Here is an 18,542-nt window from a genome sequence, read left to right on the forward strand (position 1 = left end):
CTACCCCCGATACTTGACATTATATAATATAGTTGATCTGTTTTAAACAATTGAATGCAAAAATACTTTTTTTTCTGTTTAAAGTCCATTACCATTTGGCGTTCATTATTGTATTTTCCACAATATCACTTAGTTACTTCTAATTTAACCACCACAGTTCATGTAATTTTTTTTTAACTAACTGAAATACACAGGTATATTTACACATGCTATTTCTAGAGATAACTACTATATAAGGATGTAGATAGCTGTTGTCCCAAGATCCACCATCTGCAGAGTTGTAGATCAAAAAAGGCTTAGCCACTTTTATTATTAACATATGTTTATAACAACAGCAGCAATTTTTTAAGAACCTTTCAGGGACATAACCAAATAAATAATAGTCCCTGTCCTAAGGATTTTACAATCCAGGTTAGATACAGTGATGGGACGCAGGGAGATGACATCACATTGAGGAGGAGAGGGAGACATACACAAAACAAGGTGACAAAGTTGCTTGCAGGTAATATGATATTTAATCTGTTTAACTTAGTTGCTTGAACAGACAGACAAAAAATAATCCTTGGAAAAGCCATGTGTTCACTGTGTCAGCTCCCTGAAACCAATGCTCTTTGAGGTCCCTAAGACCTGTCCCAGGAAGTCATAATTTAGGACATTGGCTCCCAAAGTGTGGTCAGCAGATCCCTTTCTTCTGGTTTGTAGAATAAAATGTCTAAGCAACAAGTGGCCGTGGACTAGGAAGTTGAAAGAGGACATTGTAAAAGAAATGTAGACTAAGTGGTCTGTGGAATACAATGTGGAGAACTACTCTCATATAGAATATCTCCTCCCCATCGTGATATTCACTATTCAATGAGAAAACCTGGATTTGTGCTGGAAATGGCCCACCTTGATTATCATACACATTGTAAGGAGAGTGATCCCTTTACATAAGCTATTACCAGCAGGAGAGTGGGGTGTGGGGGGAGAGAAAACCTTTTGTAGTGTTAAACACCCATTTTTTCATGATTTGTGTGTATAAAAACAAACGTCTTCTGTATTTTCCACAGTATGCATCCGATGAAGTGAGCTGTAGCTCACGAAAGCTTATGCTCAAATAAATTGATTAGTCTCTAAGGTGCCACTAGTACTCCTTTTCTTTTTGCTAATACAGCCTAACACATCTGTTACTCTGAAACCTGTCAATGAGACTGAAATCCCTAGAATATGGCCTGGGGGTGGGGTGAGGTGGGGTGTCCACTAGTGCTTCTCCCAGTGGTGGTGTGCAGTTAGTTCCTCCGTGCTGGTTTTCTATTACCCCTTAACCACATTCTGTGGCAAGGCCAATAGATGCTGTAGCATTCTGGTGCAGCACTAGTGGGATGGTAAAACAATAGTAAATGTAACTCTGTTAAACTCCCCTTCTTCCTGCACCTCAGTTTAACTCTTTGCTGAAGCACAGATTAGAGTTCTGTCTGGTAATGCTACAACTGTTGTATGTGAAACCCTGATAACAGGTATTAAGAGTTCCCAGTCCATTTCAGAGAGAGACTACCATACACTGCCTTACTAAAACATTTAATGCACACAGTAAACAGTATAAAATATGGTAAATGGTATTTGGAAAACTATGAATAACTTTAAACAAAAGCTATTAGTAAATCTATTGGTGTTTGTTTTACAGAGTTCCCCACTTTGTTTCTGTTACATACATTAAAATATAAAGTTTCAAGATAATATCTCTTACACTTCAGTGCATGCGCACACAAATACATTCCCCTCTGATTTTCTCTCAGAGATGTCTCTGTAGTGTGGCCATAATATGTTCTGTGTGTCACCTGGACTCCCCAGAGCTTGAGAAGAGTGGGAACATCTGTCTTTCAACACTTCAGAACCTGTCAGCAAACAGTCTGAGGATCTCCATAGCTAGTCCTATTCCAGCCCTTGGGTTAACAGCTGACTGCTCCTCAGTTGCCGAGGAAACAGAAATCTGCAGCTTGCGTTCAAAATGGTACAGATATTGGGATCAGCATATAAATCATCCATTCCCTCGATCTCTGTAAGGCTCTCATTCTATAGGGCACCATCTTCTCCCCATAAGCGCAGCTAAGTCAGGCAAGAATTTAAAAACCCGCACCGCACTAAGCTCTGCTCCATTCTCTCTCTTTAACTGAGGCAGAATTGCAGTTTAGAGCAGTTAGCTGATAGCTAAATGTAAGTTCTGCTGGCTCTGTAGCCTCTAGGGCAACAAATGCTCACCCCAGCTCTCCCTCTGGGTCTATGACACAGACCACAGTGGACAAAACATCCCAATGGAGGGCTTCTCTAGTAAGTAAAGCTGGAATAGCATTGCTCTGCATCCAAAGTTCTACATGACTGGGATGCAGCCCTCACAGCACATCTCATGGTCTTACGATGATCAGCTGCTGAGTCCACGGGGCTCCCTTTTTAAATTAACTCATATATTCATAACCTGCCCTTTCCCCTCAGCCACCTGATGCTCTGATAGGCTCAGCTTTTGGAAGGTGACCCACCAGGTGGATTGACCACAATGAAAAGTTTCTGTACAGATTCAGAAACAGCTACTGAGCATGTCTAGTAACTGCCACACCCAAGTTCTGAATGCTCTGTGCCCTGACTAAGTTGCCCTCCATGTCCTTCCCACCCTCCAAACTGTTTCTCTCCTTTGTTGAATCAAACAAGTTCAAATGCTGCAGTATAAAGCATGTAAGTTACACAGGCAGAAGATATATTAAAAATCCGTCTTACTGAATTAAATCTAAAAATGAATTATACACTGGATACAGTATTCCTCTTGTTTAATTTGCTATTTTAAAACAAATTCATCTTCTGCCAAACTTTTTTATTCAGAATGCAGAACTGTCTTGTAAAGGTCTTCCGGAGGGAAGCTAGAGGTTTTGTCAGCTGAGAAAGTTTGGGACAGCAGATGGATAGGACCATGGGATAAGGACATTAGTTGTACGTTTCAGTGATCAAAAGTGAAATATTTAACACTGTTGGCATTTTAAATTGTCATTATTAAGTTTCAGGTTAACACATCATTGAGATAAAGGGAACAATTTACACTTCCGGAAATGTTTCAGGCTGTCTGCAGTCATCTCTGTCCAATTTGTTTGTATGCTTGGTTCATGTTACAGAAGAATTAGAAATGTAAATATTTGTTAAAATATTTTAAAAGAAGGCTTATATTTTGGAGCACAATTTATCAGCAAATTCCATGGCAGCAAAATCACAAAGCACATCTCCTCTTGCAGAAAATGACAAAGCCACCAATTTTTTCATCTCTGGACCTAGATTTAATGATCTGGCCCTCTTAAGTAAAAACCACCTTGATAGAACAAAATGTGGTGGAAAACTTTCAGTAAGAAAACTTTTTCCTGACTTTCCGAAGTAGGCAGTTCCTTCTAGGGTGTTTCTTCTAGATCTGTATTCCAAATCCTCTTCCAAGCTGCTGTGTTGGGGTTGGGAACCGGAACCATCAAGGTTGATGCCTCTTTATAGTTGGATGGAGCTGTTGGTCTTGCTCTATACAACCCTGTTGGTTCCCAGGGACCACCAGTGATCTGTGGAGCAGTTGATGGTCCACAGAGTGCTAATTGGTGACATGGTGCTGGCTCTTCTTCTTGCTTTCAGTTTCTCCATCATATTGAGAAAAGCTAAACATATATTAAATACTCTCCTAGTCTTTTCCATTTAAGCAATTGCTGTAGTTGACACAGGGATTTTATGATTGCAGAGAGGAGCGGAGTGATTTATGCAATCATGAATGTGCGAGGAGCTGTCCACAAGTCAATATCTCTATTGAGATGTGGATCACATTTGGAAAAATCCCTGCTCTTCCTAGTCAAGCTGCTCTGTAATGAACATCAATTAACTTGCCTTTGCTTCCTGTACTGTATCGTACACATGTGCATGCAGTTATGCTTTTGTCTGCAGGCTTTCTGTGTAAGCAGCCATTCTGCCCTGCATTTTGGGGACAAGTATACTGCAACTCTGCTAACTGCAAGGGCTGTGCCACTTTCATTTGTGTCTTCAGCATGTGGTTTTTGCAGAGCATCAGCAGTGCCTTCTGTAGTCTTTGTGGGCCATGACAAAGAGCTCCATCTTGAGTGATAAGGAGTATTTTATTAAACAATCTGAATCCTGACACTGCTGTGCACTAGTATAATTTATGATTGCAGATAAACTTTTTTGTTAGCTGGCTTTGTGGTAGAAATGAAATGCTGGGGTTAGTTTAATATTTCTTCAGTGATCCACAAAATCTTTAATTATTTTCCCGGGTTCAGGTTCTACTTCCTGTATAGAATTAAGTCCTTAAATTGCTATGAATACAGCCCTCAGGTCTTGAAATTGTTTTTTTAGATTAGAATTGTGGTATACTTTGTTCCAATTCTCCTGAAGATATTTATCCTATGTTCGCTTATTGTTTTTAACAGGTCATCTGAACAAGAATCACCAAAGTGAGTTTTCTTATAAGCATACAGACATTCTACTGTTGAAAATGGGGATTTCAGATATGAAGTAAAATTATGAATGAATGAAATCTTTGAAGCCTTTCTATTTAAATAGTTAGAAAATGTCTTAAAATAATCTTTAAAAAAATCTCAAAACTAAGCTTTAGAAACATGTTGAATTCTAACATGCCAGTAAGCATCCAAACATCGTAATTTGCAAAGTGTCACTTCTTTAAATTGCTCTGTAGAATATATAGTAAAAGTTTAATTATGCTAAAATCTGTTGGTGATTTATCTGGTAATTCTTTATATAGTACCAAAAACATTAAATTAAGCAGTTTTGGAAGTCACATCCATCCCTAGTGCTGTTAACTTTTCCTGCACTGGGGAATCATTATGGACTGTAATCTGATGTTACAAGAGAAATGTGAACATTTGCTATATTCCTCAAAGATTATGTTTGTGTGATCCACTTACACATCTAACTTTGGTATCTTTATAATACTGATTTATATTTGAATCATAAATATCTTGAGGTATACAATATTCATAACAATAATTACTAGAGAAACCAAAATCTTACCCCACTAAGCCCGAGAGACTACTGTTTTGTATGTCATTAGACTGCTGACAAGAAGATCTGCATTAACGACGTTTTGGTGAAGTTCATTTCCTTGTCATTTTTAAGAATAGTTTCTCAGTATCCCCATGTTCCACAGCCCAGCTCTTTTTTTACTTCCTCTGGCTCCTTGTTAATGATTGCCTTGGCCACAGGATGCACTGGCTAGATGTTAGTCACTTCACTGCCTCTGCATCATCTTTGTGACTTCTTTCTCTCTGCCTGTATCACAGCCTGATTCTCCTCCAGAGGGAAGGGTGGGCATTGGAATGGGACCCACAGGCTATGGAGCTGGAGAGAGAAGGCAGGAACTATGCAAGGACTAGCCTGGAGTCAGTGGGGAACGTTTTTTGAAGAGAGAGGGTTTTGGGGGACAGAATTCAAAGCCCCCAACGTTTCCTACTGCACAGCTTTCCTTTGCATCCCACTCTTTCCTGCACTGCTCCAACAACCCTTTAATTGCTCCTAAATTCTTCCCCACTGCTCAGAATTCCCCACCACTGGTCCGACACTGCTCCATGACCTCCAATGGTCACCTCCTCATGCCCACTGCTCTCACTTCCCACCCCCGCAAACCCCCACTACTCTGAGCACTGTTCCTTCCTCATCCTTGCCAAGTCCACTACCCCAGACCTGGGCCTAGTGTATGGGGAAGGAGCTCTACACATCCATCTGTAGCATAGGAAGCTCAGAGAGGTGTGAAGTGGTTCATTAATATCAGTGAGGTGTTCTGTGCTAAATGTCCCCCTACTATCTCAGTGCTGTGTACTGTGCCATTTTACTGAACATGCTCATACCCAGCTCCCCACCCTTCCTCAGTTTTAAAGGGGAAACAGAAAAAGGAGCTATAGATGTGGGAAGGCTTGGGGAGGCAGAGATGAAACTTCTATAAACTTTACCCTTAATAACTTTTTCAGTATTTTCAATATTGCTTCCCCAACAGCTGGATAAATGCCAAGTGGCTGAGATCAGTTTCAAGAGGATTAGAGGCATAGTTTGAGCCCCAGATGTACGCAAAAAAGTTTTAAAAAACCAGATGATTTTATCAACAGATGTTGGGTTTTTTTGAGGGGTAGCGCATATCTCATGAATGCCTTGTTCAAATGACCCCAAATTTTGACCAAATCACCTTATTCCCCACCCCCATGAGGCATGGTAAATTTGAAGATAATCCAAGTAATGGATTTTAGAGCATTTAGAATAGTCTGCTGTTAAATAGAAAGTGACGCTCAACTTTAACTGGCACTCTGCTATAAGAAGTTGACATTACATGTTTGTAATTACTACTGTATGTTGAGTTTAGACCCATGAATATCAGTACCTTTTTAATGTACCTTCTTTTTCTTTTAATGAAGGAATGTATTGGAAAATAGTCCAACACAGAACTGTCTGACTCATACCTCACCTGTTGCCTTGTCCCAGTCTCCCAATGGAGTTGGTAACTTTTCAGGCTCTTATCCATTGGATGGGGTGGACAAACAGTTTTTAGAAACATATGACAATGTCACCAAAGGGAGCTTAACAGAAGATTCCAGTCAGTACTACTGTGATAAGGTAAGTTGTTTAACGGAGAAGGCCTAGTATAAATGTGCATCCAGTCTGTGAGATAAAGCATTCATAGGGTTATTCCAGCAGTGTTAACTTGACTGTTGCATAATTTACATGTTTAATGGCATGCACTAATAAGAGTAAGTCTGGTTTATTAAGATTTACATTTACCAAAGAGGAAAACACTATGCAATGTGGCAGGCAAGTCTGCCAGCTCTGTGGCTTTTCCATAGGCTCCAAATTTTCAGACCCATCTGCAGAAAAAACCCCCTAATTTAAGGGGAAAGCCCCATATAGTTGTCTGCCCTTCACCCTAGTTCCCCGTCTCTGGAGGAAGAAAAGTCAGTCAGAGCTGTTATACATGCCAGTAGACAGCAGTGCCCCTCAGCATATACAGCAGGCAACAGCTGCCCACCACTCTCTGGCTCCCCTTGCCCCTCAATCTCTCTAACCCCTTTTCCCCATCCCCTCCAGAGAGAGCTGCTGCGCAGGGCCCCCCATCTCCCTCACTACTACCAACTCCAGTGCTATGCTGACTATTCCCAAGCACCATACCTAGCCCTGAAGCCCCCTTATTGCTTCTCTCCCCAGCCTCACAAGTCTTCCAGGGGTCTAACCACCTTCTACTCCCCTCCTGTTTTCTTGACTGCTACCCTCACCCTTCTCCCCCTCCATACTGCCGAACTAAACCACGTGTGGGAAGTGGGGTAGGGGAGAGGTGTATGGTAGAGTAAAAATGCCTAGGGTGTGGCAGGGAATGCAAGGGTGGAGGGTGGAATAGCTAAAATTGAGCCTCTTGATGGGGAGTGTGAAATGCTATTGGGGGAAGATTAAATTCAAATGCTTCAGGACAGAGAGGGGGATAATAGCAATGAAATGTGGATTGTGGATAAAATGACATTCCTTGGGGTGAAGGACTGAAATGTTGATGTGGACAAGCGAGGAAGAGGAAAACAATCAAATGCTGGGATTTCCTATTCCCTCTTCTCCCCCCTCTCCCCTTTTTTTTTTTGCCTTTCCCTAGTTCTAAACAGTTTTATGTAAATATACTGAAATTTATGCAAGTTACTCAGACAAATTTGCATGGCCTGTGCTTTTTGCTGTGAGGATATTGGCAGTTCACTTAATATATTTTAACAGTTTCTAAAACTAGCACCCGGTGCTTGCTGTCCTTAAGGGTTTAAATCCGTAGCTGAATCAGTTGGATTGATGTGTGCGTGTAGAGCTGGTCAAAAAATGGACTCCGTCCTGCTGGTAATATCGACATTTTGAATTGAAACAAAAAGATGTAATTTCTTGTGAAATTCAGATACATAAAAATGTTTCATTTTGATGATGTTAAAACATTGTATTATAACACATAATATATAATATAATATGAAAGTCAAACGCAAATTAAATGAGACAAAGTTGAAATTAATCATTTAGATTTTTCCCATCAAAAAGTTTGTCATCAGCATGTCTCTGCAAAAAGTTTTGCTTTTAGCAAAACATTTCAATGACACTTAATTTTCTTATGGAAAATTGTTCAGTAAGATTTTTCAACCTGCTCTATGTGCAGCCATTACTTTCTAAGTTTTGCACTTTAGATTATAGTTTCGAAAAATCTAAGTATGCTCAGCATGCAATTTTCCAACGCCAGTAACTCAGTCTAATCGCAGTTAATTCTGCTGTGGATCCATAAAGTAAACTACCCCTCAATTAAGATTATGTCAATGCCAATTTTTACACCTCAAACTTCAGACACTCTGGCTTGTGGAACTCTTCAAAAAGATTCCAAATATACTTTTTTATGGAAACATTTATTTTTTATAGTTCTTGAAATCAATAATGTCTAGCCTACTTTTGTCTGAAACTTAACAAAAAGTCCTCTTTGGCAAGGGATCAGGCATTGAGGAGGTGATCATTTCTAAAAATTGTGGGCAACAGGCTTGTGATCAAAACCATTATGCATCATTAATTGTGGTAGTCTCTGCCACTTCCAGTATAATAAACAGCAAAATACAAACAGTTTTTGTGTACTGTACAATCCTAGCTCCTCGTTATTTTTACCATGTTTACTTTTTCTAATATGAATTAATAGGAAATAGTGTTCTTTTTGCCATTATTTTGTGTAAAGAAATAGAAAATGTTAGAAGATTTTTTTTTTCAATGTGTTGCAGAATGAAGTAATTGATGGAGATTTGCTTTTGGTGCGAATCACTCCAGATGAAGATGGGAAATTTGGATTTAATCTGAAGGTAAAAAGGGAGCCTTAAAATCTCATGAACATGCAATATAGTTAAGTAACTAGTGTCTTAACTGAACAAATCAATATTGTTTTCCATTTTTTATATCCATGTTTACATCAGAGGTAAGAGATTAAGGGATATGATGAGCCTTTGCTGTCCCAAAAGGATTTTTTTTTGAAGAGTTAAAAACTCTAGCCAAGATTTTTCAGAAATAGGTGTTTAAGATTAAGTTCCTAAATTGCTTATATAGGCACCCAAATAATGGCCTAATTGGCTAAAGTAAGTATCCAACTGCTTCTGTTGTCTTTAGTAGAAGTTGCTGTATGTCCAACACATCTGAAAAGCAGATCATTTATTCAGGTGCCTACCAGTGGACTATGGAGCCTAACTTCAGGCGCTCATTTTTGGAGAACTAGGCCCTTCATGTTTTACAATCAACAGAACATGTTAATGGTGTGTGTGCACCCAGTGGTGAACCAGTTATTGCAAAGGTGACAACTAGTAAATGAAGGAATTGGAGAAGGAGGTGCAGCGGCAGCTTCCGTAATTTCTGATTAATGTCCTTTTTAAGGCCCTGTTACACTGCCTGAATATATAAATATATATATAAAGTGGCTATAGTGAAAATGAGAACCAGGCTCCAGTTCTAGCATCTGATCCCTGTCACTTATTTGTGGGCATTGTTAGGTCACCTGTTTCACTCACGAGTCCTGGGGAAGATGTATTTTATGTCCATAAGACTTTGGTGTCATATAAAATAAAAAAGGGATAAAAAACCAACAACACTTGGAGATTCATAGTTTGATCCTGCAAGATGCTGAGTTTTCTGGTCCCAGTTCAGCACAGCACTTAAGCATGAGTACTGAGCACCTTGCGAGGTCAAGCCCATGACAGTGAAGTACAAAGCATAAATTTTAGATTCACATAGGAACAAAAAATAGACTATTTGTTGTATAATGTACTGCTTACATCCTAATGGTATCTTTATAGTCACTGTTTACTTAACATCTTTTAGGGTGGTGTTGATCAAAAAATGCCTCTGGTGGTGTCAAGAATAACTCCAGGATCATCTGTAAGTAAATCCTCATGTAGTTTTTCAGTGTATGACTTTGTAGCAAAGCTAATTTTTTTCCAGTGTCTGTACACATGAAGTATATTGTAACACATAGCTGAAATGTCTTTTTTATGACTCGTACAATAGATACATCATCTAAATCAAATTTGGGAGGACAAATGTCATTTTATTTTAAATTTTTATTTTGGGCACATACTTCAAAGTATATTTTCCAAACTTCTATAACAATTGAGATAAGACCAATTATAATTTGATATGAATTCTGTGTGGTTTCTGCTGCAGTCTGCATACTGCAGATGTTTCAGAAAGAAAGGTTTCATTGTAATTAGACCACAGTATAATACAAGAATTCTCTAACTTTTTTGTAGCACAGACAACATCACAATAGAGAAATTGACTTGTGTCCCACATCCTGCCCCAATCATGAATGTGTGGCCCACATTACCTATCTTTGTCATCATGTAACATCCGTGTGGCAGCTACAGCTTGCTTTTTTTCAGCTTTCTTGAACAAATAGAATTACGCAAATTAATGAATTTGTAGTTCTCAAAGAAATGTATGAACTGAAAACAGAGGAGCCAGCCCCACATGACCAGTTAGTGCTCTCCTGGCAGACCACCAAGCAAGTGAACAAGGGGCAGCAACGTTTGGGAACCTTTTATCCAATCCATTAGATTTGTTTTATGGGAAAGAGGTAACTTTACATGGCAACTAAAGGCAACAAGTTACATTTTCTGAAGGTACAATAGAACCTCAGAGTTATGAACACCTTGGTAATGTAGGTTGTTCATAACTCTGAAATATTCATTACTCTGAACAAAACATTATGGTGGTTCTTTCAAAAGTTTACAACTTTTGACTTAATACAGCTTTGAAACTTTACTATGCAGAAGAAAAAACCTGCTTTTAATCATCTTAATTTAAATGAAAAAAGCACTAGAACAGTTTCCTTATCTTATCAAATCTTTTTTAAACTTTACCTTTATTTATTTAGTTATTTACATTTAACACACTACTGTACTGTATTTGCCTTTTTTTTTTTTTTTGGTCTCTGCTGCCGTTTGATTGCATATTTCCAGTTCCAAATGAGGGGTGTGGTTGACCGGTCAGTTTATAACTCTGGTGTTTGTAACTCGAGGTTCTACTGTACTTCAAGATTAATGTTGATCTTACCATTTTCAGTAGTATCAGTAAAGTGTATCAGTTCCTGATTGCTTAATAAGATGATGTAGCTGACAGGCAAATGTTCACTTTTAATGTGGTGTGCAGAGCATTTGAAGGCTATTCTGACTACAAAACTAGAAATTCTTAATGTTATAATCTTTTCATCCTTTTTGCTACTTCATTAATTTGCTCTGGAATGACTCATTATTGGGACATTTCCCATCCAGGGAACTACATGGTATATTCCCACATTATCTTTCCAGATTGTGAAGGTCACTTTTTTTCTCTTCCCAAAAGAGTTCTGGAATTATTTGAACAAACGTATGCAACCGAATAAATCAGGTGTTTTCCCTTCTAAATCCGAAAGTAATTGAAAATATAATTTAAAGCAATCTACCTCTAGTTAAGGAACAATACTCATCTGGGAATACCTGTGGGTAAATTAACTTTTGTGGCTGTAGTGAAGGGAGATCCATCTAGCTACTTTGGGTGGAAGACAATGCAAGAATGAAGAAATGGAACTATAGTTAAATGTGGATGACATTTAAAAGTACTTCATGTTAAAAAGTCAATAGTTTAATGTCCTAACAGGATAATGAGGAAGCCATTACAATTATAATTGATTCAACCTCAGATTGAAAACAGTATGGGGAATTTTTAGGACCAAGAAAGAAGTACTTCATATTATATCAAACTTTGGCATTCGTAAACTGGATGAAAAGCCATTAGCACCATTGTCTTGAAAAGTTTGATCTCTGAAAAAAAATTATATTGTACCTGCATTGAAAGGATTGATTCCTCTCCTCGATCCCTTTTTCTCTGTCTGCATTGTGGATTCCTTGGTAAGTGGCTGACTAACAGCAAGCATTCTTGGTTACTGGCAGAGAAGAATGTCAACTTCCAGGCAAACTGTTAATCACTGTAAAATGTTTATGCCTCACAATCCACTCTCTGCTTTCTTATTTGACTCACTTGATTAAATCTGGGCCTACACTAAAAAGTTAGGTCAACCCAGCTACATCACTCAGGGGTATGGAAAAATCTAACCCCCTGAGCAACATCATTAAGCCAACCTAACCTCCAGGGTAGACCGTGCTAGGTTGATGGAAGAATTCTTCTGTCTACATGGCTACCACTTCTCAGGGATGTGGATTAACTTCAGTGATGGGAGAACCCCTCGAATCGTTGTAGAGAGTATCTACCCTGAAGCACTACAGTAGCGCAGCTACAGCACGGCAGACGTGCCACTGCACAGTTTCTAGTGAAGATGTAGCCTTGCTGTAGAATAGAATCTCAAAGATACTAACACCAGAGTTACGGACTTACTGGTCAACCAGACACCCTGTGGAACCAGACATCATCAATCAAGCAGCAGCGCAGACCAAAAAAAAAGCAAATACTGTACTGCCTTGGGGCTTTAGCCCTGGGGCTCAAGGCTTCCACCACGGTGAGATTGGGCTTGCAGCTGCATGTTTGGGGGGGGAGTTCAGGGCTTCTGACCCTTTGGAGCCCTGGGGCCCAGGAGCTCGGGTCTTAAGCCCCGCAGGGGGCATAAAGTCTCAGGGCTTCAGCCACAAGGGGTTGGGGCTATAGTCGCAAGGATTGAGGGTCAGGCCTCCAGGTGCAGGTGGGGAGCTCGGGACTCAGGGCTTTAGACTGGGGAGAGCGCTGGGGCTTGGAGCTTTAGCCCCACAGCTCCGGTCCCGGCTTCAGCCCCTCTGGGGCACTGGACTCAGAGCTTTCACTACGAGGAGAGCACCAGTTTCAGTCCCAGCACTCCTCCCCGTAGCTGATGCCCCAAGCCCTAACTGAAGCTGAGAGCAGAGCAGTGGGGAGCCCCAGCGTCCCGTTTCCCCCCCCCCCCGTCCCTCTCCCCCCCCCTCCCCCGGCGGGCTGAAGCCAGGAATGGAGCCATGGAGCTGAATCCCCAAGCCCCAGCTCTCCCCCCAGGTCTAAAGCCCTTAGTCCCGGTGCTCCCATGGGACAGAAGGCCAGAGCCCTGGTGCCCCAAGGGTCAGAAACCCCGATCCTGTTGTGGCTGTCCTTTAAGATTTTTTCTTTGCCTTTTTGCATTTTTTCCCTTCTTTGTTCTTTGTTCATCATTTTCAGTTCTCTCCATTACAACTATTTTCCCTTCTTTCTTTCCCTCTTTTTTTTGTCTTTCTTAAAACACCCACACACCTCAGCACACTGCCTCTTCCCTTTTTCCATGCTGGAACTGCAGCTTTTCCATTTTGCTTATGTTCTGTCTTCCATTTCGCTATTTTCTTTCCCCCTTATCTGATTGTGTCTTTCACACTCCCACTTCTTAGTTTCAGTCTTCTTAACATATGTGCAACATGCCTCAGGTGGTACGTGACCATGATGCATCACCAAATTTGGTCCGCTGGTTGTTCTCTTGTTTCTCTCCCCACCTACTCAGATCACCCTTTTCTTCCTGCAGATTTCCCCTTTTTGTCTTTCTCTCCCTCTTGGTTTTGCCAGTCTCACCGTTTCTTTTCATCATCTATTATTTCTGCCTGCAAATGCGATATGCCATTAGCCCATTTCTCTTCCTCAGTCTGTCAGCTGTTCCCCATTCAGCCTGAAACATGTAAACCAAGGCAGGGAGGAAAGTGCTAATCCGGACGACTTGTTCCCAGTCCTGTTTTTTGACCCACAACATTGGGTGAACAGACATTGATTAGCGAAGCTCTGCAACACCAACAGATATAGGTGGGGGAACAATTAAGATTAGGTTGAAAGGATTTCTAGCATCTAGACTTCATTCTGATGCTGCTGGGTGCCTCCAGAACAGAATATCTGTTTTTGCTAGCAACAAGCAAACATGAGTGATTTTGTTCTGCTTCTAGCAGGCCTCTCCCAGAGAGATTTTGGCTCCACAGGATCCTTGCTCAGACAGCCTTGCTTTGGCCTTAGATCTGCCGAGTCCTAAAGAGCACTGGTGAAGAACAGAGGAGAAATTCGAAAGCCCAATGCCGAGTCCAGTATAGGGAGGATTCTAGCAGATCTTCACACAATCAGGGAGTGTTCACAGCATGCATGGCACACCTAAATCATGCCACTTTCTGTGGCTGCAGGGGCAGGAATAGGATTTGCCCCTACGTGTGGCGCCTGTGGGTGTTGGAGATCAAAGGACCTGTCCACACCATCTTACTTTGAAAATTGCTGATGGGGAGGCAGGAATAAAGTTGCTAACTCCCTGGTAGAATCTGATCACTTCTCCCCTGTGGAACAAGAAGAAGCTTGTATGAATCTAACAAAAAATGCATAACTCATCAGTTGTGTTTATAGTTCAGTAAAACCAATGATGTGTAATACAGGAACAGCCCTCATATATGGTATTTAATATTAATCTTCAGTTTCCATGTATGATGATGGAGCAAAACTAACGTTATGAAGCATTTTTACTCAATACAAATTGAAACTTACTCCTACTTTTTGCTATTTTAATCATTCTGCTTTCTTTTATGTGTGTGACATTTTTCAACATCTTTCTAAAAGTCCATATTTCTAAATATTTTCAAAATCTTGCTAAAAGTCCGATTGTAAAGCTCGGATGCATCAAACATATCAAGTTATGGCTGCTTGGTAAATATAGATGCCAAAGTATTAGAAACTTTTGCATAGCTGTTAATGGGCTGTGTGAACTGTTACTCTCATCTTCATTCTGAAGCCACTAGAACAATTTTAGATCTGAATCCTCTGACATAGCTTCTGATACCAAGGGCAAGACTTTGTCAGGAGAATAACTTTGTCTTTGCTGCACGATGAATTCAGTCTCCCTGAGATTAGAAATGTTCTACTGAAGGTGTTGGATAAACTGACATTTTTTTCTTTGGTTGTGAAACAGGCTGATACATGTATTCCAAAACTGAATGAAGGTGATCAGATAGTGTTAATCAATGGTCGAGACATCTCAGAGCATACTCATGACCAAGTGGTAATGTTTATAAAAGCCAGCAGAGAACTGCACACAAGAGAGCTTGCACTTCTGGTCAGGCGGAAAGGTAACTGCACTAAGGATTTTAAATGTAATTGAGACTGTCATGCCTTTAAATTGTGGCTTTTTCCCCCTTGCAATTTAATATATTAATAATCAAGAGTTATTCTGTGAATGGGTCTGTACTGAAATAGAGTGGTAGCATTTGAGATCGTCTCTCTTCTTGATTACTAACACAAATGTTTGAGCCAATAGTCTTATACATTCAAGTGAGGAGCACTTCAACTCAGAATACTTTTTTTTGCATCATACAACTGCAGTTTTGTGAGGTTTTAGTCAAAGTGAAGAGTATTGACCCAAGTGGGTGAATATTCTGAGAAAACTAAACAATACTAATTTTAAATAGAAAATATGGCAGCAAGTTTCTGCTTAATTTTAATTTTTTCAGTGGTACAAATAAATAGTTTCTTGCACAAAAACATTTTGATAAACATTTTAAAATAGAGTGCCATTTTCTAAAACTTCTATTCCAGATGTGGAAATAACACTAAATTCTCCCCACCACAAGCATACAGTGAAAAATGTAATTTACAACAAATCCAGAAAGCTCATTTTGTCATTCTTGAAATGGGCATATTTATAAGTTTTGTTCTAAATTTCAATAGGTGAAATTCATGGGTTTCTTCCTGTGGTGGTGGTGGTGACCTGTTTGCCTCCTCAAAAATTGATGCGATAGGGTTGCTGGTGTACCATTAGATTAAGCTTTTGAAATCTGGATGCCTAGTATCTTACCCATATTTAGGCACCTAAATCATTGGTCTCGTTTTTCAAAGGAGTTGAACACCTGCCACTCTTACGGATTTGTGCAGAACTGGGGTTGGTCAGCATGTGTAAAACTATGGCCAAATTTATTTAGATGCCTCAGTTTGGGGTTAGTAGCCTAACTTGCAGCATCAAGGAGGATTGAAAATGTCCATTATACTCAAGTAAGTTTTAACATAAGTAAAGATTGCTACTGGATGCATGTAAAAAGTCTATATTTGCCTATCTGTCTTTCAGTTGCTAAACCCTTGGTTGAGACCAAGTCAGAAGATGAAGCAGATTCCCAGAATTTTCTAGAATCCATTATTCGCACGTATTCAGAGTACGGTGACACACTAGAGGAGTCTATGGAACAACTGAAGAAAGGTCTGGAAAGTGGGACAGTACTCATTCAATTTGAGGTAGGTAACATTAAATTCAGTTACCTGGTGGTTCTGACTGAGGAGTGATTTTAAGGCATTTGGACATTTATCGCTCCCATTCAACCCCATCTCAGCAGGTTTAATACATCCCCCTCTCTCTCATGCTCACTCTTACACTCTCAACCATGTTGGGGAACCGTGAGTTATTGGTCTTGCATGAAACACTATGTGTTTAAAAAAAAAAAAATCGGTGTTTAAGGTTTTTAGTTCAACCACCAGAGGCGCCTCCCACCCCCTCCCTTCATCTTAATTTTATGAATTCTCTTCATGCCAAAAGCAAAGTTTTCTGACAGAAGTCATACCAGTCTGCACTTGATAGTTTTCTGTGTCACACAATGAAAATGCAGGATTATCCTTTATGAAAGCACGTAACAGTTTATCACTGTCCAGTCCCAGCATCTGGCAGTCTGAGGCTTGGGAACACCCAAAGCATGGGGCTGCATCTTGGCCAGTAGCCATTAATGGACCTATCCTCCATAAACTTATCTAATTATTTTTTTAACCCAGTTATACTTTTGGCCCTCACAACATCCCCTGGCAATGAGTTCCACAGATGGACTGTGGGAAGAAGTACTTTCTTGTGTTTGTTTTAAATCTGCTGTCTATTAATTTCATTTGGTGATCCCTGGTTCTTGTGTTTATGTGAAGGGGTAAATAACACTTCCTTATTCACTTTCTCCACACCCTTCATGATTTTTCAGACCTCTATCCATAGCCCCTCTTAGTCTTCTCTTTTCTAAACTGCCCACTTCCAATCTTTTTAATCTCTCCTCCTATGGGAACTGTTCCATACCCCTCATCATTTTTGTTGCCTTTCTCTGTTCTTCAGTTGTTCTTCAATGCTTTTCTTGTGGCAAGGTAATTCAGTGAACCAAACCTGGGTCTGTATGTCCCTCTTGCTCTCAGGGCCTCAAACTCTCATTTATAGTGATTTATGATGTCCTCTTTTCCCCCCAATACGTGTGGGCCATTAATGTCAAATTCCCCAGATACAGAGTAGCCCACTCTGCAGCCCAAAGCTTGACGAGCAAAGGGATCTTTTTTTTCCCCTCTAACTGCTCAAATTTTGTTTCTTCCCTCCCTTGTCCCCATGCATAGCAAAAGATTTTATGGCAACGCATTCCTGCTGAGGTGTGGGTTCTGACCTGTTGCATAAAACACTTCATGATTTAGGTCCCTATTCCTGAATTATGCTCTGGGATCTAAGATTTCATTTTTAAAAGCTATTTTTCTATCCCTTCTGGTTATGAAATTAACTTTACAAACATGAACAGATTGTAAATATTGCAATGATTTTCTGAGTCTGCTCACTGTCTTAAACAGTAACTCCAAGAAATGTGAACTGCCCCATGCATCTGAATATGTTGTTAATTGTGAAATCTGAGTCCTGGTCTACACTGGGGGGGGGGGGGGGGGGAAGTGTCAATCTAAGTTACACAACTTCAGCTATGTGAATAACGAAGCTGAAGTTGACGTACTTAGATCAACGTACCGCGCTGTCTTCGCTGTGGTAAGTCGATGGCTGACGCTCCCCTGTCGACTCTGCTTCCACTTCTCGCTCCTGTGGAGTACCGGAGTTGACAGGAGAGCGCTCGGCAGTCGATTTATTACGTCTAGATTAGACGCAATAAATTGACACCCCCTCCTGCTGGATCACTACCCGTCAATCCAGTGGGTAATGTAGACAAGCCCGAAAGGTGCAAGTTTAAATATCAAATTTAACTAGTTTGCTGTTGATCATTAACAGAATTAACCTGCTGGTGAGTTTATCTCACAGACTCAAATTGCTTTCCAGCCCCTACCCAGGTGCCAAAACCTCAAGCTTATCACCTGACAACTTTTATGTTCATTTGCTGATACAAAAAATATGCAGCACAGTGAGAACTTAAACTGTGGGGACAGCATAAAATAAGATCAATTTAATATAAAAATGAATAAAATAGGGGCTACAGTGCTGATTGTATTGTTCATTTTCTTACTGAAATCAATCAACACCTCTATTTTTAAAAATGAATTGAACTCTTCCTAAACTCTCAATCAGCTGCACCAAAGTGATGAAGAAACCTGGAGACCTTGCCACAAAATTTAAGGGCAAATTACCTTGCCATTCAAGGGATTTTGTATATAATGTTTGCAGTTGTCCCAAAAGATTTCAAGTTTCTTACCATCCCTTCATCTTTTTAGATCCCTTCGTAGTATTTCTCTATCCCTTTTGGAGTTTCCAACTGCACTCAATGTAGCAGCCTCTGTAAATTTCATTAATA

General features: G+C 40.1%; 1 protein-coding gene across 7 annotated transcripts in view; it reads left to right on the forward strand.

Moving 5' to 3' along the window:
* Positions 1-18,542, forward strand: part of PTPN3 (protein tyrosine phosphatase non-receptor type 3) — a 268,650-nt gene that overhangs the window by 191,928 nt on the left and 58,180 nt on the right. For all 7 annotated transcript variants that reach the window (XM_048839333.2, XM_075125561.1, XM_048839334.2 and 4 more), the window contains 6 exons: positions 4,437-4,460; positions 6,429-6,627; positions 8,784-8,861; positions 9,868-9,924; positions 14,945-15,101; positions 16,094-16,257. In XM_048839333.2, the coding sequence (XP_048695290.1) occupies positions 4,437-4,460; positions 6,429-6,627; positions 8,784-8,861; positions 9,868-9,924; positions 14,945-15,101; positions 16,094-16,257 (679 nt within the window). The remainder of the gene's footprint in view (positions 1-4,436; positions 4,461-6,428; positions 6,628-8,783; positions 8,862-9,867; positions 9,925-14,944; positions 15,102-16,093; positions 16,258-18,542) is intronic.

The sequence above is a fragment of the Caretta caretta genome, chromosome 2 (genome assembly GCF_965140235.1).
Source record: "Caretta caretta isolate rCarCar2 chromosome 2, rCarCar1.hap1, whole genome shotgun sequence".
Taxonomy (NCBI): Eukaryota; Metazoa; Chordata; order Testudines; family Cheloniidae; genus Caretta; species Caretta caretta.